This window comes from Empidonax traillii, unplaced genomic scaffold, assembly GCF_003031625.1.
Source record: "Empidonax traillii isolate 1590-97213 ecotype Southwest subspecies unplaced genomic scaffold, ASM303162v1 scaffold916:size242360, whole genome shotgun sequence".
Taxonomy (NCBI): domain Eukaryota; kingdom Metazoa; phylum Chordata; class Aves; order Passeriformes; family Tyrannidae; genus Empidonax; species Empidonax traillii.
In genome coordinates, this window is record NW_020956109.1 from 122739 (window position 1) to 148688 (window position 25950).

The following is a 25950-nucleotide window of genomic DNA, read 5'->3' on the forward strand; positions in this document are numbered from 1 at the left end:
GAGCACTCGATGGTGAAGAACAAGGCAAAGAAGTCACTGAGTACCCCAGCCTTCTCTTTGTCCCAGGTAACGAAGTCTCCAGTTTCCTTCTGGAGAGGGTCCACATTTTCCCTAGTTTTCCTTTTATCACCAATGTACCTATACAAGCTGTTCTTGTTGCCCTTGATGTCCCTGGCCAGTTTTAATTCTATGAGGACTTCAGAATTCCTAACCTTATCTCTAGCTGCTCAGACAATTTCTCTGTATTCCTCCCAGGCTACCTGCTCTTGCTTCCACCCTCTGTAGCCTTTCCTTTTGTGCTTGATTTTGTCCAGGAGCTTCTTTTTTCATCTATGCCTGGCATTTTTGCCTTGAATTTCACTTTTCTGGGATGCACTGTTTCTGAGCTGAGAGGAGGTGATCCTTGAATATTAACCAGATTACTTGGGCCTCTCTTCCCTTTGGAGGCTTCATGTCATAGTACTCTACCAAGAAGATCAGGAGACTAGAATTTGGTCTCCTCAGAGAAGTCCAGGGTAGAGAGCTTGTCGTGCACCCCTCCTCACAGCCCCAGGATCTTGAACTCCACCATTTCATGGTCACTGCAGCCTAGGCTTCCCTTGAGCTTCACATTCCCCATCAGCCCCTCCTTGTGGGTGAGAACAAGGCGCAGTACCTCTCCTTGTTGGCTCCTCTGTCACTTGGAGAAGGGAGTTATCATGAATACATTCCAGGAACCTCCTGGATTGCTTATGCCCTGCTGTGCTGTCCTTCCAATAGATATAAGGGTAGTTGAAGTCCCCCATGAGGACCAGAGCTTGTGAACATTTCCTATATGTCTGTTGATGGCCTCATTCACCTGATCTTCCTGGTTGTGTGGCCTGTAGCAGATCCCTGCTATAAAGACACCTGTCCTTGCCCTCCCTTTAATCCTGATTTATAAGCTCTTGGTCAGCTCCTCTTTCATCCCCAGGCAGAGCTCTATGTATTCCACCTGGCCACTGACATAGAGGGCACCACCCCGCACCTCGTCTCTCCTGCCTCTCTTTCCTAGAGAGCCTGTAGCCTTCCATTCCAACACTCCAGTCATTGAAGCCATCCCACCGTATCTCCATGATGCCAATACAGTCACAGGCATGCACGTCTCTATAACTCCTCTTGTTTATTCCCCACACATGTGATTGCATAGAGACATTTAAGTTGGGACATTGACAAAGACGATTTGCTGGATGGAGTGACCGGAATTCCGTTGTGCTGCTCTTCAGGTGATCTCCTGCTGAGGTTTGATTCCCTCTCCAGGCTCTGGGCATCTCTTGCTGGGTGGATCTGACATCAAATTGGTAGGAGTGCGATGAACTGAGATTCTTCTCCAATTCAAGTCAGTGGAATGAGACCTCCCCGTGCACCCTCCTGCACGAAGTCTCGCACCATGCCCTGTCTGCCCACCTTGCTTGCTCACAGTTCTCCCCAGAGCTGCTCTTTTTGGCAGTGGATACTCCTGGCCCAGCCCACTCATCAGCCCTCCTGCACAAGTTGTGGGCTCCTAGTGGGTCTTGGCACTCCTCTGGGGTTTTCCTGGCTCAGTAAACCCTTCTGTATGTCTTGTTGCCCTGCTCTGCTGTGGAATGCGCCTTCTCTGGAGCTGTTTGCCTCGCTAAGCCTTCAACCCATGGCTTCCTAGTAGGCAAAGTGATTTATAAGGTCCCTGGGGAGAAGGGGAAAGTGCTTGAGGGAGCTGGTGGCTCCACACTGTGTCTCATTTTGAATGTCACGAAAAACACAGTGCATTTTGAGGGAATCCAAGAGGGAATTGGAGAAAAAGCCCAAGTTGAGAAAGCTACGAAAAGAGACTGTTCTGTCCTGGGGAAAAAAGAGACTGAAAGAGAACATGAGTCTCCAAATAAGTAAAGGCTGCTATCTCTGGAGCAAGACAAGCACAGTATTACCTTTAGGTACAGCTTTCTAAGGACAAAAATAATGAAGCACTGGAAAAAAAAATCACGCATTGAACCTCTGGCATTTGTGCCTGTGGAGGTTCTAAGGCAGGTTAGATGAGCACATTCTGAGATCCTTCCAGGCACAAGGCTCTACAAAGGTAGCTGGGTATCATAAGGTGAGTGATACAAATAAAAAGGATCTTGAAAGGCAGAGATCCAGGAGACATACAATTACTGCCATTTACCAGCTGGCACATTTGTGCCAGGAGACGTTATGGAAAAATCTAAATTGCTGAAAGTGGCTGGTCACACAAAAGGATGGCACAGGGATAAAAGCATCAGACCAGAGGAAATAACACTTTGCTTTCCATCTCTGCCAGACACTAGCATACTATAAGCAAGTCACTTCATCTTTTACTACTGTTACCTATGCAAAGAAGATAATAATAATGCCTTTATCTGTATAGATTTGAGGGGGAGGAACTAAGTACTCAGATGTTGCCAGCATAATCTTTGCTTTGGCCTGAAGGCACTGCTGTAAGGCAAATAAAGAAAAGAAGGAATACCTGCAAGCATTACTCCTGGCAGCTGGCTTCTTCTATTTAAATCACAAGCAACTTGTTGATATCACGCTGAGCTCAAACATGGAACAAAAACCCTATGTGAGTGACAAAAAGGAAAATTACAGGGAAATTTATGGCAAAGGCTTATTTTCATATTTTATTAACTCTCTTCAACTTATGTTTCCAAGTAGAAGCACTAGTTGTATGTCTAGAGACAAGTGCGGGGTAAAATGGCTTTGCTGAGGCAAAACTGCAGAAATCACAACTGACCGAGCAACACAAAGCTCAGGATGAACATCAACTTTTTCAATGGGATAAATGCAGCTGCATATGAAAGCATGGGTTTTGACTCTCCCACCCTGCAGAGGCATCACTTTCCTGCAGAAAGCAAATACAAGCTCTCTTGTGACAAAACACAGCAGGCTTTTTCAGTACAGTTAGTTTCTGAAGGTGTTGAAAAGGATTTAGAGACAAACTTAAGAATATACCAGAACATTTCTGACATGAAAACCTGATTTACAGACTATGGAGACTATCTAGTCTAATTTTTCCCTTTACTGCTGACAGGGTATGTCCTAAACCCTTGCCTACTCAACTGTGTCACCACAGGCTCTGGAGGTCAGGTAACAGGAAAACAGTCTGACCACCTAAGGGTGGGATCGCCATTCAGAAGCTAAATGGTCCCAACAGAGATTTCAGCTGTTTCAATTGGTAGCTGCACATGCAATGCATAAACGCTCATCTTTAGCTTTTCCACACCATCAGAACTGTGGTCAAACAGGTTGCTTTATGCAACACTATGCTTAATGCAATCGACACTGGTTGGTGGCTAGTCCTTCCATGATAATATTTTTCACTGCTTTGTGCATATGGCTGATAAAAAATTAGGCAAGATATATGCATCACAGGATAGCAGAGTGGGAATTTTCTGACTTTCTGGCTTTAATTTCTGATAATGCCATTCTCTGAAGTACCAGGGGAAAAAGATGTGGCACAAATCCACGTTTTAGATTCATCTACCTCCTGGCTGTGAAACAAAAGCTTCACTATTCCTAGATATGGCTAGGAAGAGGATTACAGGAATCAAGCAACTTACTGCTTCAGAGTAAGCTTTTGTGCAGCTGCACTCTCAAATGCATCTTGAGGCTTTGGTGACATCATCTCATTCAGCATTCCCACGACATTATAGAAAGATGGAGGCAAGACAAGCCTCACTGCATCCAGATTCCTCTTTTCATTTGCAACCACTTTAATAGGACTACAGATCTGATTCTGGCAAGTTCTCCTCACACTTATCATTCACTTTCTCTCAGTTTTGTAATTGCTAGAAGAGAAAAGGGGATTTCAACATCAGTCACTCTGGGTTCCTCCTTCAGAGGAGTTTCTTGGCTCTCTTCTCCATCTTGGATCAGGGAATGACTTGGATAGACCTAAGGAAGTGCCCTAGTCCTTCCAACTCTCTCATCTTCATCTTTATTCAGTGTGTGGACTAGACCACCAAAAACTTAAGTGAGGACTTAAATACATATATGCATGTCTTCATACATGCAATACATAAAACACTCCCCTGTTTGGTATCACCCTGTACATTTATGACTCTACTTTGACCAACCTTCATGGTGCAAGTGCTCACTGCGCCTAGTAGCTGGCTGAAATTGTGCCTTGAAGATGTCTAAAAGTAGTCCAAGCAAGACAAATGACAGGATGGGATGGCTACTAGAACTTACTAGATGGCTTACTAGAGCACAAATAACAGGTGCTCACAGGCATTTGCCTGTATTCTTCACAGGTGTGTGATGACATTTGTTTCCACTTGCTCTTAGAAAAAAGCAGCTTACAGCACCACTGAGAACTACTCTCCCAGTACAGATGGGAGTTCACTGAAGTTTTCCTTCAGATCATGACTTGAGCCATCCACAATCAGACCTGCACAACAGTTTGCATCGGGTCAGGGCTCCAGCTACTTAGCCTGAAGAGCCAACAATCAAACCGTGTGGGTTCTCCACTGTTCTATTCCCTGGGACATTGCCTATCAGGATGACTTTATCTCTTTAAATGTTCCCAGCATAAATGTGAGATGATAAAATAAGTGGCATTAAAAACATGAATGATGAATGCTATGCATCAGGCAGGATGATTAAATAACTACATGTAGATGCAGCGGCATATTAGCTTCCCTGCCTTCTGACATGATAATTGATCATTCCTAACCTACGGCAGAAACAAAACAGAAATTGCCTCCTCTCAAACAATTCAGTTTCTCTTCTCCTTTTTTCATTCCCCCTGCCCCTCCTTAAACAAGGGGAAAGCCCATTAACTAGCGCTGTTTTTAACTCAGTGGTATTGAAAACGGGATCCTAGCAATGCACGTAATTGATCTCGTTTTCACAGGACTGCCTTCCAAGGAGCAGAAAAGGTGAAGCATTCACATTATCAAGGTCACTGCAGTGAATGCAAGAATAACAAAGACTTGGATTTGCATCAGGATTCAATTACAGTGAAGTATACAAATGTTTCTACACTGCTGCCCCCAAAATGAGAAGTACTCTAAGAAAGCTATACATAGTTAAGCAGAATTAAAAAGAACAATATTTAAAACAGTTTAGTTAAAACTCTGTACAAACACACCGGACTCAACCAGAATGTGTTTTATGTTCACTTTGCTTGAATTTGCAAATTTATAGGTAGCAGATAAACCAAGATAATTTTAAATCAATATACCTAGATTTTAAGGCCAGAAGGGATCATTTAGCCCTCCCACAAAACACCACTGACTTTTCATCTTCCTTTAAATCAATAACAATTCAATCCTGGGGGCAGATTACCAAACTTCACCATGTAGTGACTTACTGCAATACTGCCCATCTTGCCACTTGGCTAAAAAAATAGAACATTTTAAGAGATAACTGAACCTAGTTCTAGAAATTAGTACTGAAGACAAAAAGTATATTAAAAAAAAATTCAATACAACAGTTACTTGCCAAGAACCTGAAAAAGAAAACAGAAAAGGACACTTTTAAATATATCTATACACACATGCATACTTCATTGAGCCACCCAGAAAAAAAAAAAAATCAAGAAAAGCCTTAAGTAAGGATGCATGCGTCAAGTGTACTTTTTAAAACTGAATGTTCCTTGAAGACTGTCAGTGAATTTCCAAGCAATTTGGCAACACTTATCAGTCTACAAAAATTATAAAAACAGCCTGATTTTAAAAAGCCTGCAGATACTGAACTATCACATCTGATCAGTGGGAACTGCCCACATGGATTTTTATGCTGTATAGCACTACAGTGTGCAGATTTCAGCTCCTGGATTACCCTCCCATAGGGCTGTTTCTACCAGTGAAGAATGCATTTGAGAAAAGTGGAAATATGTTTTTCTCAGTGTTATCATCCACTCAAACTATTACATAGCTAAAAGAAGAGAAAAAGAAGTCCCATCCAGTCTTACAGCTGCCAAGCAACTGCTTGCAGAGACATATTACTCCATATAGTATTCAATCACTTCATTTACTGTACTCCAACCAAAATTACTCAAGCCATTAATGTCTGTCTGACTTCTTGTGCATCACTCTGATAAGAACTTCACATTACTTCCTTCTGCTGCTAAATGAAAGGAACACTGACCACGTAAGTACATCTTACCTTGTATCTCAAGAAAGACACTGCTATCAACCTTGCAGGGCTTCCAGTGGCTGCTTAGTCTTGTATCTGCTGCATAAATACAGACCACAAGCTCCCACTGGATTACTGGGATGCTGCTCATTTTAAAGCAGCTTGTGCCAGCTGTGTTCTCCTTTGTTTATTCTGAGACTCTGGCCTTTAAAATCTGTATGTGACATTTAAAAGGGACAGCAAATGCCACATCCTCTCTTGACCATGAATCTTGTCTAACACAGCAGTATATTATAATCTCAGTGATCTAATTCTCAAGATCATCTCTTCCCTGACAAGACTCAGGATGGTGACTATGATAAAGCTCTAGGAACTCAAAAAATATCTCGGTCAGTGACCCAATAACAAATTTGGTGTTCTCTGTTTCATCTTTTCCTTGGTAATAAGGCATGTCAAATCAGACCCTACGACTATATACTGAATGACCTGGGCAAAAGGATTTTTAGAATGTGAGGAAAAAAGCAGTTTTGCAAGACACTGCATAGTTCAAATAATGAAAATAAAAGTTATTGTATGTTCATGCACCACAGTACTTAATCAGAAGTAGTTTCCATACAACTAAGACAATAATTCAACCCACTAAGGGAAGGCAAAACATAATATAACCCTCCAGGTACTGAATTAAACAAAGCTATGAATGGTACAAAAGGTCACTTGGACCTATGGTCAGCTGCAGATTAACATAGAAAAAATTTACTCTTCCATTTTGGAAGAGATCCAATATGCTGTAGCATACAGCAAATCTACTGTCTTGAGGAAGGACTTGGATGTACACCAAGATTCAGTCCATAACCCTGTATTCCTGTGCAGAGCTCTAAAAAGTAGTCAAGAAACACGGGGGATAACAGAAGGACACAAATAAACTAAATTAACTTTATCGGTCTACCTTGACTCCAGTGAAGCATAATGCCACTAGACCGTGGTGACTTTCGGTCTCTTCCTAGCCCCACTTATGAACTGCTGGGTCATCCTGGGAAAAATCACTTCACTCTCTCTTGCACCCTATAAAATGTGCAGCAGGGACATTCATGCCGCTCGCAAAGCACTGTGATGTTCACAGTTAACACCTTCTCCTGCAGTCTCATCTTTGGTGGTAGCTTTAGGCCTGTGGCTGAAACAATCTCTTCCCTGAGATCTTCTTTGTCCATCCCTTCCCAAATACATTTAATTAAAAAGCCCTAAGTGTTGAACTTCTAGCTATGATCTTTTACCGAAAATCCTCTTCCCTTGGCAAATTGTTCCTATCTCACTTCTAGACACGACTTCAAGACTTGCTTATTTCTGCAAGCTGCTGCATCTGTCTATACTTTCTTTGATGGGCTGACAAGAGAACATATTTAATCCCCAACAATAACTTCTTCATTTTCAGTGGCAGAGCCCTGTACCTATGATATATGTCTGGGGTTATTTCATGGACAAGCCTCTTCTCAGGGGCTCCCAGGATCCCAGGTTTCTTTCCTCCAATGCTGGCACACAGAAACACCCTGCACAACAGAGCAGAAATGGAACACTACTGCCTCCTGGACCTGGCCAATTTTTTTTTTTTTTTTTTTTTTTTTTTTTTTTTTTTTTTTTTTTTTTTTACCATGTGTAAATAAAACAGGCAGAGATGAACACTGCAGCCAGAAACAGGGAAACCTCTGGAAATGCAAGAATATCAGGGACTCACAATATTATTGCAGCATGGCTATGGAAACCATCTGGTGCCTCTCCAAGTGCTCTCATAGCACCTGATGGTACAAATTCTTGGATGATGGGAGTAGCTCTGACAGGCTCTTAAGTCTCCTAAACTAGATTAATCTTTGTGTAGCATACAGCAAAGCCACAGATACTTCCTAATGGTCTGAAGTGCCAACTTCTGTGATAAATATATGCATCCTATGTGCAGTTATGCCTGTTTCTTAATAGCTTTGAGATGGTTGCGAGATACTAATTACCAAATAAGAATTTGGCAATTATACTTCATCATACCTTTCTCCTGACATAGCTACTTTTAAATAAACAAGGGGTTTTTTTCGACAACACCAAAGAAAGGGGAGTTTTTTACTTTGATCTGTTCTAGCTTTCCAAGTGTAATCGTGGAATTAAAGAAGAGAAAAAATTCCCATTTGTTGAAGTATTGTCACTGCTTCACTGATGCCATTTTACCACTATTAAGAAACATTGTTAACCCTTTGAATAATCAGTGTGAGGAATTATGTTACCTGAAATGAAAGCCATCTCACTAGCTAATTTCTGCTATTCTTCAGCCAGAATTTCAGTGTTTGTCATGAACTGTTTGCAGACTTACCTTTACTTTAATTACAATACCACAAGATCCAAAGTATTCCCAGTGTGCACTGCTGCTGTTGTTAGATAAAACCTCTTACCTGCATCATCTGCAGAGATACTTGCAAACAGCTTCCACCACAGGTAAAGAGCACAGAAAAGCTTCTTTCTGAGGCACGTGAGAGGGATGTAATGAGACAGTTGTGCCCAAGCAACTCAGACATGGAGGTACCACCCTTGCAGTGAAAAAAATGGTGAAGTCCCTGATTGACTACAGTGGGAACAGAATTAAGCCAGTGCTGAGCAATTTATACATTTCCCTTTCCTGTGATACCTCTTGGCATCAAAATAAATGGACATCAGTGGTCATCTGGGTAAGAAGCTGGTTAGGTGAGATTTTAATAAGGATAATGCAAACCCAATCCAAACCATACTATGATTCTAAATGTGGGAACCCACAGCAATGTGAAAGATGCACTAATGACAGCAATATTTTTCCGCTGTTCATGCAAGCATGGAGACAAATGTTGTGATTTGCCTCTGTCTACCTTTTCTGGAGTGCTGTTTTATGACATAGTTAATGATTTAGCAAAAAAAAAAAAAAAAAGGTAACAGCCCTGTATCACACCACTAGTAAATGATCTTTGTCTTCCATCTTGAAAGATGAGTAATGGAAGCCTGTCTTTGACCCCTTTATAAGCATTTTGCTTGTGATGGGGGGTGGGAGGGAAGTTGGAACAAGCATCTGAAATATCAGTGTGCAAACGATACTGTGCTGTACAGCTACCTTGTTTACTGTTATCCTTATCCATAGATTTATCACTGTACTCTTAACACAGACTGTACATATTTTCTTTCCTCTTCCTACCCCCCCTTTCCCTTCTAATTGGAATGCAGACTGTGATACGTAATTAAACCTCTCATAAATACTGCCAGCAAGTGCACCTTTTTTCTTCCAAGTAACTACTAACATCTTCGAGAAGACCTCATCAACCTCTGATAGAATACAGCCTAATGTATCTTCTCACACACTCCACTCAGGATGGGGAAGTCAATCTTCCCACCTTCCACATAATTAAAGTCATCCACATTAGGTACTTTTCCTTCACCGCTCCCTCCCCTTCTCTGACACGTGTATCACCCTGTCATCAGCCCCTTTCCTTTTATCTGATTTATTTTGTTTCTGAGCAAAATCCAATGCTTTCGAAAAGAGCTGTAGCAGTCCTAGGTACAGCTCGGCACCAGGTTTCTTGTACTAAAAGACACCACTTTCAACTCTCCTTTAAGAGGGATTATTTCTTGCAATTTACAGAGTTTATTCATGCCTTCGAGTGAAAAAAAAATACCCTTTTCCATTCACGGTAAATGACTGAGACGTTAACAACGAAATTCAATGGTACTTCAAAGACTCCTTTGGGCCCTAAAGGTTGTGCAATGCAGCCCGGGGACAGTATAAAGCTCAGTTAACCCAACAGGTGGCTTCATTTGCTCTCTGAAAAGTAGCTGCTGCTTCTCTCAGAGAGAAAATCACTCCTAGACTCAGCCAAACGGCAGCTGTAAAATCGTCTGACTTGTGGCATCTCTAAAGCTTTCAAGCACCCTAATGTCAAAGTCTCTGAAGGTGGCTGCTGTGCATGCCAGAGCACTCCTCCTACTAGGGCCAAATGCACAGAACTTCCATGATCCAGTGATTTACGAGCCATATGTATGCCTTGTCCCCAGAAGCACATCATTACTTCCTTGAGACAGAACAGCCAGAGCTGGAGACAGGGAGGCAAGAAGACCTGATTGCCCACACTTCAGATATTTGGATATTCTTACACCAAATCCCTGGCACAGCCCCTCAAGCACCTGACTGGGGTTTAGCCTTGCGGACAGGGAGCAGAAGACAGTCTGACACAGCCCTGTGCGGTGATGCCCCTGGCTGGGAGGCAGCCCTCGCACTAGTCCCTGGCAGGTGGGCTCACGATCCAGGTGCAAAAGTTAAGAGAGGCAGAGAAACCAGGAGGAGCAGCGGAAATCTTTGCTAATCTCTCCAGCGGATAAACAAAGTGTCGGTGTCTTTAGCACATCATTACTGCTATCGCTTGATTTTGCTAAGTGCTTTTTTTGGACCTTCCTGAGTGAACAGTTGCCAAGCCACTCTAAATACTATTACTGCCAAAGGCCAAATAAAACTCAACTGTATTTACTGAACAGGTATCAACTGCTCTCTTGCTGGATACCAAGTCAAAATGATAGGGATTTTAGTCACATTTAATCGCCTGGGCACCGGAATTTGCAACCACTTGGAAAGGACACTGTCACATTATTAACAGCTTCTTTTTTAGCAGACAAAGCACAGTTCACCAAGCAGATGTATTGCAGGCAACACCTTGCACTCAGCTGGACTCTGATCGAAGATTGTCTTTCACTGACAGACAGTGCAAAAGAAGGAAGGAGGGAACTTTCGCTATCACAGTTGAGATTGGGGAGCAAAGAGACCCCATCCATGTCACACTTTCCCCCAGGCTATTCAGCACACCTCAGCTCACTAAACGTTTTAGATAAATACACCGCTGACTGACATTTCTATCTTTCATGCTGCAATGAAACTGAAATCACAGTAATAATGAAACCAGTTCAGAAAAAATAACGCCAACCCCAACAGCCCATCTCCAGTGGACTCTTACATACCTCTCTTATCTGCTCTTAAGTTAGTTTGGCAGACTGGTTAGGAAACACCTCCAATGCATCTTTGGTCTCCAGCCCTGTGGGAAGGGCTTAGCAGGGGCAGCGGAGCAGCAAGAGTCCCAGCCCTGGTGTGTGCCCTCTAGCCTGTCACACCGCACCCCCGTGCCTCAGTTTCCCCACCAACAAACTAAAAAACCTCCCTGATGAAGGCAGTGCATATGTTTTAGGAAACGAAATAGCAATTTACTGACATGAGGCACCCCTTCCAATTATGCTGTATCCATCAGGTCTGGACATAAGAAAGCTGAGCCAACTTGCATGTATTTACTGCATTCATTTGCATAATGACCATGTATTTAATGTCCATATTTTGTTCCAAATGAAGAACTGGACACTGTGCAAACTGAATTTAAAACAGCAGTTCTCATTCATTGACCATAATCAGAAGATAACAAGAAGAGTGCGAGGCCACAACAGATGCACAATTGTTATTAGAGCACAAGCAATATTATCCACCGCCTGACTACTTTACGGGGATTTGTTTTGCTTTATAGAGATGTTCTGCAAGGGTTGCAAACAACACTCAAAGCCGTCAGGGCTGTATAACTCTGGCAGAAGTCCCTCTTGAAGCTTCAGCCAACATGCAGCAGAGCGTCCATCACCTCTGTGGAGAGCACTGGGCATTTAGTCCTTCATGCATACCCAGCTTTGCTAGTTGCTGTCTGCAGTTTTGGAAAAGGTAGAGATGGGTCTGTGCCCTCATGTGCATCCTTGCCTAGTCATCCTCCAACTCCTTTCCATCTCCTTGCAGGGGCCAAGAAGAACCTGGTACAAAGTGATATGCAATAAATTAAATAACCCAGTAATTTCTGCAGTGATGGTCTTCCAGTTTACTGAACTGGGTGAGAGCACCTTTCTGTGGAAACTGTCCTTGCATGACCAGGTGTTTGAAGGTTCATGCTGTAAGTCTCCATCAAGGTCAGCAAGCAATTTCATGCTTTTGGTGCCACCCCTCAGAGAACAAGGCAAAAACCACAGATCTGCGTGGTTTAATGATCCGAGGCAGGAACCCACCGCGGGGAAGGCAGAGCTCTGGAGATGACAGGATAATGGTGTGGTGCAGTTCAGTCCCCCATAATAAGCCACACTAATGCTGGACTGTGTGAAAGACAACTCAGGAAGTACAATATTTAATAATCTACTTGGCTGAGCAGCACTTTCTCTCCTTGTATTGAGGCAGATTGCAGAAAGCTGGAAAGAAGTTGTGAAAAAATGGCACACAGGGTCCCTTGCAAAATGAAGCAGGGAGGGCAAGCCCAGTCTTCTGCTTTTACCTGATTCAGCTTTGCTTCTTTTCATCTCATTTAGGGTAACAGAACAAAGATTCACAAGTTTTACACAGCAACCTGCAGAAGCACGGTGGGCAACTGCACTGTGTATTCCTGGGAAGGCAGTAAGTAGTTCTAGTGCCCTCCACTGGTATTTTCCACCCCGTTCTCCAAATCTACTTTTAAGGCATCATTGTCTCTCGCTGCCAAAAAGGGGCCAGGAGCAAAATGCCCCTTCTACCACTTGATGCACCCACCACCCCGGTCAAAAGCCACAGGGCAGATTTTGCCAAATGCAAAAGACAGTTTGCAAATTTTTCCCTCCATTTCCAGGGAGCGGTGGTCTCTCCAAGGCTTGCCAGTGCCAAAGCACTTACAGGATCAATCCAGAGTGCTCAGCACCTCTCAGCAAAGAGCAATGAATTGCCCCAGCTTGCTGCATTGCAGCAGAAAACCCCTCACCCAGTGCCACCATAGCCAATGGGTGTTCTGCATCGATTCATACAGGGCCTTTTGATCAGAGCCCATATTCTTAAAAATTATTAAGCCCGAAGAAGCAGGAAAATAAATAAATAATAATAACGCTTTCCTTCTGGTGATTTCTATTGTACTGATCTAGCTGGAAATCCCATTAGTAACTCGCTTTGATCAGGACTGTTCCTCCAGGACCAAGCGATGCAGAAAGCATTCCATCACACCGGCAAACGAGCACATCTGAAGTGCGTTTTAATTAAAATCTTCCAACTCTTGAGCTTTTAGTAGTATTTGCATGTAGCTGAACTTTGGCCCAGCTGCTGTGGGAGAAATTCATTGCTGGGTTGTCTGTCACCTTGGGGCTGCTCTTGGCTCTTCAGGTAGAGCTCTCCCCTCCCTGTTGTGTGTCTCCACGGCCCATCCTCAGGAGAAAGGAGGGGCAGTAAGCTGGGATAAAACATTAGCCAGCCCTACCACTCCTATTACATTAACCCTTTGCAAGAAATACAAGTGCTGGAAGTAGCATTTTAGACATCTTTCATGGAATGAGCAAAGGGTTTGCTGTTGAAGTGTATTATAATAGCAACCACAGTAGAAGATGTGAAAAAACCTTCCAAGCCTCACTGAAACAAACACACCTCTCCAAGAGAAGCAATCCAGGGGAGAAAAGCATTTCAGCCTGATGCTGCAAAATCTTAACTGGGAACCTGTAATTCATGCACATTGCGAGATGGAGCTCAGTTTTGATACAGCAAAAGCTTTCCTGGAATGCAGAAGCCAGTTTGCTTTGTGGCTGCAGAAACCAGGTGCAACAGCAACAAAGGGGAAAAAAAATCTGGCCAAATGAATAAAATGAAAAAATAAATAGATAAATTACAAACTGCATATTAAGGAAGGGTCAGGCTCAAGGCGAAAGAAAACAGACAGAAGAAAAATAGGGCCAGAGAATTGCCAGGTGGCCTTGCAGCACAGAGAGCCATCCCCTTCAAATGCAGGCTCAGTTAGCAAGCAATTTGGCACAAGGACAAAAGGAGTGAAAGGCATCTGAACTGTTCGAGCTTTACCAAGCTGGCACAGATACTCACATAAAACAAGGGTGGATAACCTCTGTCTTCTCTCTGGCATGTGTCCTGCATGGCCATTCACACAAGAACTGCATACACACTGCCATGCATGAACTTACACCTTTACACTCATTCGAATCATATTATTAGCATGGCAGCTGCACGGCAAAGGAAAAATGCCCTGTGAAGTTGCCATACCCTGAGCGGTGTTTCTGTAGCACAGCTCACTCAATGCTCAACTACTGAAACACAAATGTTCAAACTATTCTGGCTCCACCACTGTTATATTTAACTTTTGAAGGAGATTACTATAAAGAGCTTACTTGGTGTGGTAAAGAAACCACAGCCCGAGAACAAGCGGGATGTTTATTAAATGCCTACTAGTTTCCTGCCATTTCTCTAACAGCACTGAAAGTATTTTTACATTTTCTTTTGGCTATTTTGGATTCCTGGTTTCTTAAGAGTACTTTCAGAAGTATCATCTATGCAGACTGTTACAAATGTAAAACTACTTTTAATGCTAAAATCAGAGAAGTAACATATCAGACATAGGAATTATCAGCTTGCATACTGAGACTAAAGAGCTAAATAGGATTTTATTAGCAGTGAAATTTAAAAGAAACATTCATGGGGGAAAAAAATCTATAAATTGATGTCATCTGGGCAGTGAAATCATTTCAGAAGCTTTACTTTCGTTCTCTGCCAAGTACTGTGCTCAGCACAATATAAAGAGAACTCCATGGCCCTGAAGACTGTGTTTTAAGGTGATTAGAATTAGATTTATATAAGATTACTTGGCAATCATTTAAAAATATGCCAGCAAAATGGGAAATAAAGTTTTAAACCAGCACTATCACTCTTGTAATGTAACATGAGTAGTGCTCTGCCCAAGTTTCTTACAGCTCTGACCTCGTGAAGCTTGTACTACATCTGACTGCAGCATGGCCTGCTCTATGCTTTTTGGAAAATATTAATATTTGCTACTCATACACCTCTAAATGTTGAGACTCAGACTAACTCAATATCTGCTAGTCTACCTCAAGCCTGAGGTTACATTGCTGGTGGTGTTTCCAGCGGCTCTGGGATATTACAGAGCAATCAGTATCAATCCTGTTGGATGCAGCACCTCAAACAGAGTATTTTGGGCAGCTTTTGCTCCCCCACACCCAGCTGTATGGCACCATCCAGGTGCAGTCCATGGATTAATTTTTGCCAGGTCCAACCTGGCATCTGCTTTTTGTAGCTCATGCAACTGCCTCCCAAGTAGCATGCTTGGAAGCAGACTAATTGCTTTACCATGAAGATATCTGTCTCACTGCCAACGGGAGATGGTAAAACCTGAACCCCACTGCACACAATGCAATGCATGTAATCAGTTGAATCTCATAATGGGATCTTCAGCATCTTTCTTTTTCCCTTTTTCAGGAGGAGGGTAGATAGGGACAAGTACTTTTTTTTTTTTTTTAAATTTTCATCTATAAATAAGACGTTTTAATTTCATGTCAAAATTGAAAGGTCTGTCTGTAGATGCAGGAAAATGGTTTCTAGTTCATCTTGTAATGTCCTCATATATCAACAACGAGGTTGTTTCACACACTTCGAGAATAAAAACGACCTCAAGTAAAAGTCACATTGTAATTTGGGGATTTTCTTTTTCATATTCAAAAAACTTCTTTCAATATTCAAGCACATATTTCTAATATGCAAAGTATAACAAAAAGACTTAAACTATGAAAAAGTAGCAATTACTGATTGGGGAGTTATAAATAAAACTGTAAAATATTCAATCTGATCCATAATTCATGTGGTAGCAGACACCCAGCCATCTGGGCTGGAGTGAACTCATGATTCTGGAATAGGATGCTGGATGAAGATTATGCATTCAGAATAAATGCAGCCATCACAAAATAGAAAAAGTCAAATCAAACAATAAACCTTTTGTATAACACTGGCTTTCAGGTTTTACTTTCTTCTGCCCATGTGTTTGCGTTTTAACAACCTGTGATTGCATCCTCTGATTGCATGTGACCATGTTTCAAAGATATACCAAAATATCTCTTGAAGCTGATTACCAGCATATGCATGGAACTTCACATATAAAATTATCCTCTCCTGCTGCCTGAACCCTCACTAGCTGCCTGAACCCTCATTTTCACGTCTCCCTGGACATGAAGGGTGTTCATAGCCAGCAGAAAGATCCTGCTGCAAGGGGCAGTGGAGGGTGCATTCAACCTCAAATACAGATCATGGTCTTAAGAGACAGCACTAGTTTACCTCTGCATATTAAAATACCCCTGGTATTCACCCATTCTGGTATGGAAGACTTTTAAAAGTACATCTTTCTAGGCTAAATGCTGCAATACCTGTGTTAACACACTGGAATTTAATATGGCATCTCTAAATGGCAGTGGTTTCCTAACAGGTGGGCAATTGCAAACCTTAAACCCTCTATTTATGCCACTAATAGCTCCTCTCTGGCCAACGTGAATCTAAAGTACAGTTTAAACTACCAGACATACCAAATTCATAAAGGATTGCCTGCAGCCGTTAAAATTTTCTTGGAGTTCATAAAATGATTAGACAAATTCATGCGAGAAAAATCCATTAAGGGCTAAAAAAGCACAAAGAGGTGGTCCCCAGAGGTTGGAGAGCACTCTAGGGAAGTATTGGTACATGCCTGCCTTGTGCTTATACCCTTTCTATGGTATCCACTACTGACCATCACTGGGAAGATGATGCAGCTCAGCAGACCGAGTACTGTTACAATGAATGTTTAAAGGCAAGCCCCACTCAGCATGCTGGTAGTGGAAAGGGAGTTTTCCAAAAGTAAGCACCTGCTTGAGCTTTTTCAGGCCCTAAGTCCGCAGTTCTGGCTGAAAAGTAATGCTGCAAACCAGTCTTGCTTCTTGTGTGAGATGATGCAATATGCTGCAACAGGCTATGTCTACTGGAGCATTCTCTTGGAAATCTTTTGTTATTCCTAATGAAAATGAGAAAGATGTTCCCTTCCTCGAGACAAACCAAACGAGACTGTGAGATTTTAAAGCTGGAAGAATCAGACTCTGAACATTACAGGACTTGAACCCATCCATTTCCAAATGCAATCTCTCAAAACGTGACTTCCAGCACAGGTATTGCTTGACTCGTTTTCTGATGTTCTCTTCCCAGACTGTGCAGGGCTGCAGTCCATTGGTTTCAAGAGCGCGCAGATGCTGACGTAAGATTGCAACAAGCTCTATGTTGCAGGTTTCCCTTTCTGAATTGCCCTTGGTTGCTTTCCACGCATGCATCCTGACTGCTAAGGAAGACACCTTCTCCCTTCCTCCCTTTCACTGCAGCATCCCTGACTGCATAATCAGAGTAAGGATCATGGTTCTCAGCATACTTCCCTGCTCCAAAGTATCTATTGGTATTTTTGGTTAAGCAAGAACCCAGCCATGCTTCCCAGGCAGCGGTAGGGGTTGTCAGGCCCTGTTCTCCAACACCTTTCCTTAAATAGCATTGCTGCACCACAGGACGAAACTTGTATCTCTGGTTTGGCCTCAGGCGTGCAGACTCCTTGAGGCATTAGACACATTTAACTCCTCCTCTGCTAGCAAGCACATCTGTATCTTTTTTCTCCTCATTTCCCAGAAGGCTCAAAAATATCATACAGGTCACAGAAGGGGATTGAACACTAGCTTCTGACTTTTCAAACAGTAAACAGGCAGGGGGTTTATCTGAAAACACACACAGAGAAGGTCTTTAAGTGTAAAGGAGTCTGTGGCATTTGGGATGCCAGCAGGAGAACTGCCCCACTCTCATACCCCCCACCTCCAGGCTAGTTCCGTGCCTGAAGCCATAACCAGCATGGGAGTTGCTGACATCAAAAGCAAAGAAAATTGCTCAGCTGCTTAGGCTGGCTTAAAGTGAATACTCTTGGCAGGTTTTAAGCCTAGAAAGGTTTTAAACATTGCTTCTTTCCAGTGTGCTCCTGCAATGACACAACGGCTGTGCAGGCAACCATGAATCCCAACAGCTTGCTCCCCGTGGACCCATTACGAGGCACACGACTCTGACCAAGACGTCATGGTAGGTGCTTTCTGTATACAGGGCAGATAAGATGAAAGATCTCAAGGGAGATGCACATCTCTGTCTAGAGTGACAATATACCTTAATAGTCCAGCTTGGTGAAATCGCTGAGAAAAAAAAAAAAAAGTCATGCAGTTGTCACTTGAAAAGCAAACTTCAATATTAGCCGTACACACAGACTGCTCTCTGGAAACCGTTTAAATAGGTGGAAGTTTCAAAAATATGAGAACTTAAGCAAAGCCATGAACAAGAAAAGGATGGCTAACTCAATCCTATCATTGCCACTTATGAATTATTCACTGTGCTCCAGCCCACGTGCATGAGGCACACTTTTCAACATGCTGTGAGACTCCATTACAGATGGCTCCTTGCCATCTGTGCTGCGAAGTCCCTTGGACATGTATTTTGCAGCAATCCCATAGGGAAGAACCATGCTTGGGTCAACTCATGCCCACAAAGGGAATAAGGTCCTCTGTCTGTCTGCTGCAGCTCTAGGGTAGTCACAATGGAGGACAGAGCAATTTCTGTCTCCCCTGGCTTGTGGCATTGCTCACCCTTTCTAGACAAGTCTTTTCTAGCAGAAAAACACCTGCAAAATGCCACAGAAACAACAGAGGTTTGGGGATTGCAAGACGGTGACAGGGAAACTAATCCTGTATCTGGAGCCTAAGGCTGCTGTGTCCTGCATGGATTAGTCCCATCCCAAGTACTGTCAGGTCCACAAGTACTGAGGTCATTGACTGACAGTAGCTATCAGCCTCTTCTTGTGCACAAAATTTACTGTTTTCTTGGTGTATTTCCAAATCTGATTTCAAAAGTTCAGAGGAAAATTACATCAGTCTGAAAATGCCAGTCTGATTGCCAATGCCAATTCTTTTACTCATTATTTAAAACAGTGGAGAGATGAAGGGGGACAAATTATTTTGGAGAAAAACATATTTTTTTTCAGGAAGTAATCCCTTTGAGAGTCCAAACCAGAGGTAGTTTCTGCTGCCAAAAGCTCCTATGCCCAGAAAAGGTGGTGTGTCCAGCATCCTGCTGCCTGCACATTTTTTTGCAGTCCTGAAATGAGTATGGTCGTTCTGGGACGGAAAAAAGCCAAACCAACAAAACAGACCCTGGCATTTCTCTTCAGTGCTGGGTTACTGAATATGTGCCAGCAGGACTCAAGTGGCCAAAACTATCCCATGGCATGCATTTTTTCAATCTTCTGCAGCCAGCAGACCTTGTAGCAGGGTTTCTCCTACTGTTGCAGTTGGCTTTGTGTCACTGACTCAACTTCATTAACCAGCTTTCATGAAAATATAATCACAACGTCAGAAAACCTGTGCAAGGGAAAACAAATCCTAAAACACCAGAGCTGCACTTCTTTGGTGGTTATTTCAGGAGAAAGGTGGGTGGGCTGAGACTCGCTGAAGTCTCATGTGCCCTGCCTGCTCTTAGTTGAGAAAGGAATGCAGAAGGTGAGTCTTTTGCAGAGACATCCAGAATCATTTGGCATGGCCAGGCATGGACCACTATACCTGCACACCTCATTACTTGCCTCAAAGGACACTTTTTGGAGGCACCTTAAAAAGACAGATACCCACTTTCAATGCTTGGCAGTTTGTCCGATTTGCAAAGTCCCTCTTTACATATGCTTTATTTCTGGCACGGACAAAACGATGATCACCCAGGGAGTGTTGAAAGAGCACATCACTGGGAAGCACATTTGATGCTACAGCTCCAGCAGGCAGGCCTGGCTCTCCTCCTGAACGAGTGGTGGGACCAGCCAGAGTGACAACAAAATACGGTCACCACTGCTTTCTTTAGACAGTGGTTTGATCGAACCTCCTGTTGAATCAAACATGAGAGCATACGATACAATTTCAACACCACACAGTGAATTAAACACTTATGGTTTGATCCATTAGTGTCTCCCTTGATTGCAGCTCCACCGGGATAAACAGGGAAACTTGACCAGAAGCTACACTTACCCACTTGTTCTTGGCATGAGCCACATTTGTCACAAGTTTGCCATTTCCTGTACAGACCTTTCAATACAAGGCTGGAGGTGATAACTGTGCAAGTGGGTTATTCTCGGCCTGATGCAGAGGATACTCAGCTATGTGGATAAATCCTGCTGCAGCTATGGAGAGTTTGGGATATAACTCACAAACCAGGACCATTTCCTCGCAGTCTATACTGATCAGCAATGTATCATCTCCTCTTGTGCAGCTACGTTTGCTGAGGTTTATGTGGATTTAATACCACACAGGGAAAATCCAATGCCAGCAATGAAATGCCAACGCAAACCCACTAACAGGAAAATGTACTTTTTCCACAAAACAGCATTTCTAGCAGCAGCCTTCACAATGGGAAAACGGTAAACAGCATTAGGACTGTGGCATCCACTGATCTGCATTAAACAGGTGCCTTCAATGATGTCATACTGCCATCCTCTAATATTCCTCCAGCAGATTCCATGCCACATCTATCAGCAGCATCCCTGGCATGCCTTTATTTCCTGTCCCTGAGATATACCTGAATGATTGCTCAAACACTTCAACAATCCACTTTAATTGTCAGGGCAGGCATCTGACAAAGTGCAATACAATTGCACTTTCTCGCTGCTGGCTGCCAAGCCTGTGCATAGACACCTGGGTAGCAGGAACGAAATGCAGCCCTGCTCCAGCTAGCATTTTTCTGCTCTGCAGTGAGGATCTGCCAATCTACGTCTGGATGTTACGTTGAATTGCCCACCGTGTTTCCAAGGTTTACTTTGTCTGCAGAAGGTAGGGGGTGGCTCCAGTGATCTGGCAGCACAGTTCCTCACAGTCCCAAAAGCCACCAGTTCACATTACTGGAAGGGGTCCACAGTGGATAAATGCCACTGGGGAGCCTTGAACTAAATGGCAGGAAGCAAGCCAGGTAGGCAGAGACCCTAAAACACAGAGCATGAGGGACAAGAGGATAGGCCGGTCTGAGGGGCTTTACAGAAGTTGTGTGATGTGCCTGGTCTGTTGATGTGCACGGAAGGAGATATAATCATGTTTTAGCCTCCCGTCACACTTCCAAGTGACAGGGTACAATGGCAACTCCCTGCTGGTGTCCAAAGTGACAGCTCTTTTCAAGTGCTGGGCAAAGGAAGGGCAGACAGATCAGAGCCCTGGACAAAGGAATAAACCAGTCTACATGATCTCCGCCTGTACAGCGCAAAACCAAGAAGAACACAGTATGCAGCGACATCTTAGCCCTACCTTGTCGGAGAAGCAGTGACAATGTACCATACCTCACCAGCCTGAGTCCAGTCACTGTAGTATCACATTGCAGAAAAGGGATCCCATTTCCTAAAGTGACTCAAAACCACTTTTCTTAGGGAAACTCTTTGCAAAGTTAGAATGCTTTAGCCATTGGGATTTGTAATCAAAATGAACTCTTTATAAATTTCTATTTCCCAACAGGAAAGGCAGCTGTTTTCTTTCTGGCTTAGTGGATGGATACACAAAAATTCAAAGAAGTGGTGGTATCTTCAAATAGTTTAGTGTAAAAGAAAAAGGTCACAAATCCTAAAACTGTCTCCTGCTGAAAGGAAACATACTGAAGACTGCAGTAATTATAACCTGTGAGACATAAGCATCCCCCATCTCCCATATCCCATATTTGAAGAGGCCATAGTCCAGCTCTCCATGCTGGAGACTTCCACCCCAAAAGGGAAGTCCAAAGGGAGGTCCACACTGGGTCTGACTGGCTCGGGCTCCCACCCCAGACATTTCCCCAGTTTGAAGATCCACTTACCTGCCTGGTTTGTGGTTACATTTACAGACACAAACTGCCGGGCTCCAGGGTTCTGGTCGGACACTCCATTCACTGCCTCAATTTCAAAGGTATAGTTTGTATGAGCAAGTAGATCCACCATCATGACAGAGGTGTTTTTCAGGCCGGTTTGCTGGGGAAGGTACCTGACATGACCGCCACACGACTCACACAGACCCGAGTGTGAGCTGCACTTCTTGCATGCAATATAATAAGACACATCTTTCCTTCCACCAGTATCAGCAGGGGGAATCCATTCCAGAAAGACACTAGTCTCGTTAACATTTGAGATGGCACTCCGAGGAGCAGAGGGGGGTCCTGGTTTGTAAAGTGAGAAAAACACATGGTAAAAACAGTATTATCACTCATCCTACTTGCTACTACTCTCTAAGCTGAAAAGAGATGCTCCAGTGCTCATGTGTCAGAAACTACAACGGAATCATTTGCAACAGCACCCAAAGAACTGGGAAAACAGGGAATTTGTTTTGAGCACTCCCATCTCACCTCAAGGGTCTGTGTTGGGACACAGTCATCTGTGTCAGAGGACAAGATGCTGGGTGGCTCAAACCCAACAGGAGGAGCACTCCACCCTGGGGCATTGCCTCTGGGGCTCTCCTTGCTCTTCCTGCAAAGGGAGCAGCAAGTCCTTGCTCTGTCCAAGTCACTGTTGGCTTCACCAGGAGCAGCATTCCCCCTCTTCACCCCACTTTGCCCCTATATTACTAGTCCAAAGTCCTAAAAATCAGATATGTGCTAGGGTTTCCATACTACTTAGGTACTCAACCCAGATGCCAAATCTCTCCTCTGTGTGTACCCATCTCTTCCCATCAGCTATTTGGCAACAGTGAAACGTAAGCTCGGGCATCCAAATCACACTTCAGCGAGACACTCAGTGTAGCCCAAAGCAGATGGTGATCTACACGGACCACTGGAAACACGGCCATATCTGGCTACTCAACAGCAGCCTTCTTGGTCACCGCCAAGCTGCAGCACGGTTGGTTAGCCACACTGCACTTGCTTATTTTGCCAAGCCTCCCCACTCAGGATGCCAGTGTAGCTCTGGCAAGGCTATCTAAGGAGGAACAGCTGCTACAGAGGTACCAGAGCACCTGCAAAAAGTGAGCTGTTTTTCTTCATCCTGGTGGGAAAGGCCGTGGCTGGACAAGCAAAGCCCACCTGGAGACACCTTCAAGACTGCTTCCTTGCAAGCTTTTCGTTTTTAACAGCCTTGTGTTGCAGATGAAGGGCAAGCTGCAGATACATCCTGAAGACAATGTGAAAGGACAAGCAGGAGTCTCATGCAAGAGATCCACATGTTAAGTACTCAGGGAATGCTAATGAATGAGAAAGAAAGGAGGAATTTATCAAAGCAAGCTGGGATGGATTTTCGTCACAGCACCACCAGAAGCTATACAGCAAAGACTGGTATTTTTCTGAGGGAAGGCAACACAACAAACACACTTCCCTTCAGTTTGAATGAAGCCGTCAAAACCCATGAGCAGTTCCTTGAAAAGAGTCCGACAAGTAGCTTCATTAGCTAGAGATCCATACGAATCTAACAGGCTGTCTTAGGCTGTCATTGTTTTGTTGTGATAATTAAACTCGATTCGTTATTTAAAACAGGCAGTGTCGTAAAAATGAAATTACCTTATAAACCAGAAGCATTTTCTTCTATTTCCCTTTCCTATTCCCCTTTCGAAGTCTATACAATTGTTAACACTGATAAACTGAAACACTGTCATGATCTGGACTCAAGCTGTTCTGATGCAACAAGAAATTTGCTGACAGAGGAAATAAATAATCCTGATGTATTTTTGGATTCTTCATAGGAAAAGCAGTTGAAGAGAAAAGCTAAGGTAACTTAGAAAATGGTAGATCATTTTTGTTTTGTTATGTGATCTCTTCATATCACTGTGAATGAGGAGCAAGCCACTCACAAGCTGCACCTCAGGAATCCAGTTCTACTTAGTAATGACATCAAGGTACAGCCCAAGTGAGGACTACTTTCTGCAGTGTCATACTCATAACTGATACAATGGAAACTATGAAATTCATCACCGGAGCTGTGTGGAGTTATATATATTGCACTCAAGGGGTTTTTATATGTTTTACTGGTTAAATTGCCCTAGTTTTTTTCTTTCACTGGATGAATGCCCTTTTGCTGATGCCAGTACTCTAGGAAAAAATAAAGAACTCAGGCACAAGAAACATTTACTGGACAATGTGTCTTTAACAGGGTATAAATTATTACTTTTGTAAAGTCATGAGAGGTTATTACTTGCTAGGTACAGAAAAGTCAGTTGCTCTTCTTGAAGGTTTAAACATCAGCTTCAGTGGAAATGCTTTAAAGCCAGCAGGACTTAATAACCTACAAAATTAGTATTCTCATAGGGCGTCAGAGAAAGGTCTTTAATAGTCTACAGATACCTAACAAGACCTACTTAAAGCATCCTGAAACTGTACTTGGATAGAACTTGGCTAAACCCCATCTGGGAGAACAAAAACATGTTTTACCTTAAGAAGAGGTGGCCCTCGGTCTGCTAAGGTGGTCTGCTTTAATTTACCAAACTTCTTTTGTCAAGGACAAAGATATCAGGCTTCTGATTTTTAAAAATACATAAATAATTTTTGAGTTTGCTACTTTGAACCCTAAGCAGGTAAGATTCACCCCTTCTGCACCACAATTTTTTGACAACAGATAAATTTCTGAAAGCAAAGATACTGGGATTCTTTTGGATGGACAGCAAACCTGTTGTTTACTGCATGTATTAAAAAAAACCCCAAACCTATGAGAGAAGTTACTCTCGAAATATAAATATATATATGTACACACTCAAAGTTAACTGTGAACTTTTTGCAAGTACAATATCGCATCAAATACTATAAAATCTTCAATTTGTTCCATGTGTCATAATATTACAAATATTTCCCCAGCATGCTCTGAACAGAAATAGGGCTACTTGTCAAAGACGTGAGGGGAAAAGAAAGGGTGTAACTATGTTTTGGTTTTAAAGAAATGTTGTGCAAGGAACTGAAGCTAGGATTATTTAAGAAGAAATAAAGCACAATTACTTCCTGGGAGATACATAACAATATTAAGAGAATTTTAAAATATCCTTCAGAGCCTTTTTTTTTTTTTTTTCGGTCTGAGGGCAGTAATTATTTCAGACTGCACCACATCACTATTAATTTCGAAATTACCAATCGTTACTTATAAAACTTACTTAAGGAACTGGAAAAATGAAACAAAAATGTATTCCTCCCCTGTCCTGTACTTAACTGAGCAGTTGACAGTGGCAATAAGTAATAAAAACATTAAAAAACCCCTTGCAATATTTTTCTACCAGTCATGACTCAAGTCTGCCTTGCCTGTGTTTTAGTTCATGATGAGATGTTGCCTTCCAGATCTAATTGGACTGGTTTAAAACATTAGTGTCACTACCCACTCGTTACTTTCCCTACCAAAATTTTCTACCCCTGCCACTGAGCTGGCGTAGCACATGCCCTCCTCCTCACCTTCAGCACAAATACAGCAGGATTAGGATAAAATCCTAAGAAAAGATGCATGGGAAAAGTGAGGGTGACTGAAGCACATGAAGAAGGCTAAGATAATCCACCCTGCTTTTGGGGTTGTAAGCGTGAATGCCAGCAGAGATGTTGCAACATCCTCAACTGCTGCACCGGGGTTTGCAGTGGGCAACAGAAGCTGAGCAGTGCCTTGATCAGCATTAAACCTCTCATCTGCCCCAGAAGCACTCAACACCCTGCCAAGTCAAATCCTAACACAGCTTCAGGCACCATGCCTGTGCTTTAAACTAGCTTATAGTAAGCTTTCAAAACAAAAATAAAGCACTCCCTGAAACAAAACGCCCAAATGTTAAAATCCAACAAACTTAGCCAACCACGACCAGTAAATAAGCATAAAACCCACAAAAAAAAAGCCATAAAAACATAATCCCCTGTTATTTGCAGAATCGGAAATTACAGCCTTTACATACAGGGTTCAAACTGCCCCAGAAACCTAGGGGGAGACACACTTGAACATTGCTTGTACCTCTCTGAACATTCTGCCCTATGTTCAGGCCATAGGCATGCATAAACATCTTCCTCAGGGATGGCAG

General features: G+C 42.9%; 1 protein-coding gene across 3 annotated transcripts in view; it reads right to left on the reverse strand.

Annotated features, from left to right (window-relative positions):
* Window positions 1-25950, reverse strand: part of EPHA5 (EPH receptor A5) — a 155732-nt gene that overhangs the window by 61397 nt on the left and 68385 nt on the right. For 2 of the 3 annotated variants that reach the window (XM_027902851.1, XM_027902850.1), the window contains exon 3: window positions 21812-22147. The exons of the other annotated variant lie outside the window; for it this stretch is intronic. In XM_027902851.1, the coding sequence (XP_027758652.1) occupies window positions 21812-22147 (336 nt within the window). The remainder of the gene's footprint in view (window positions 1-21811; window positions 22148-25950) is intronic. 3 annotated transcript variants of the gene reach the window in all.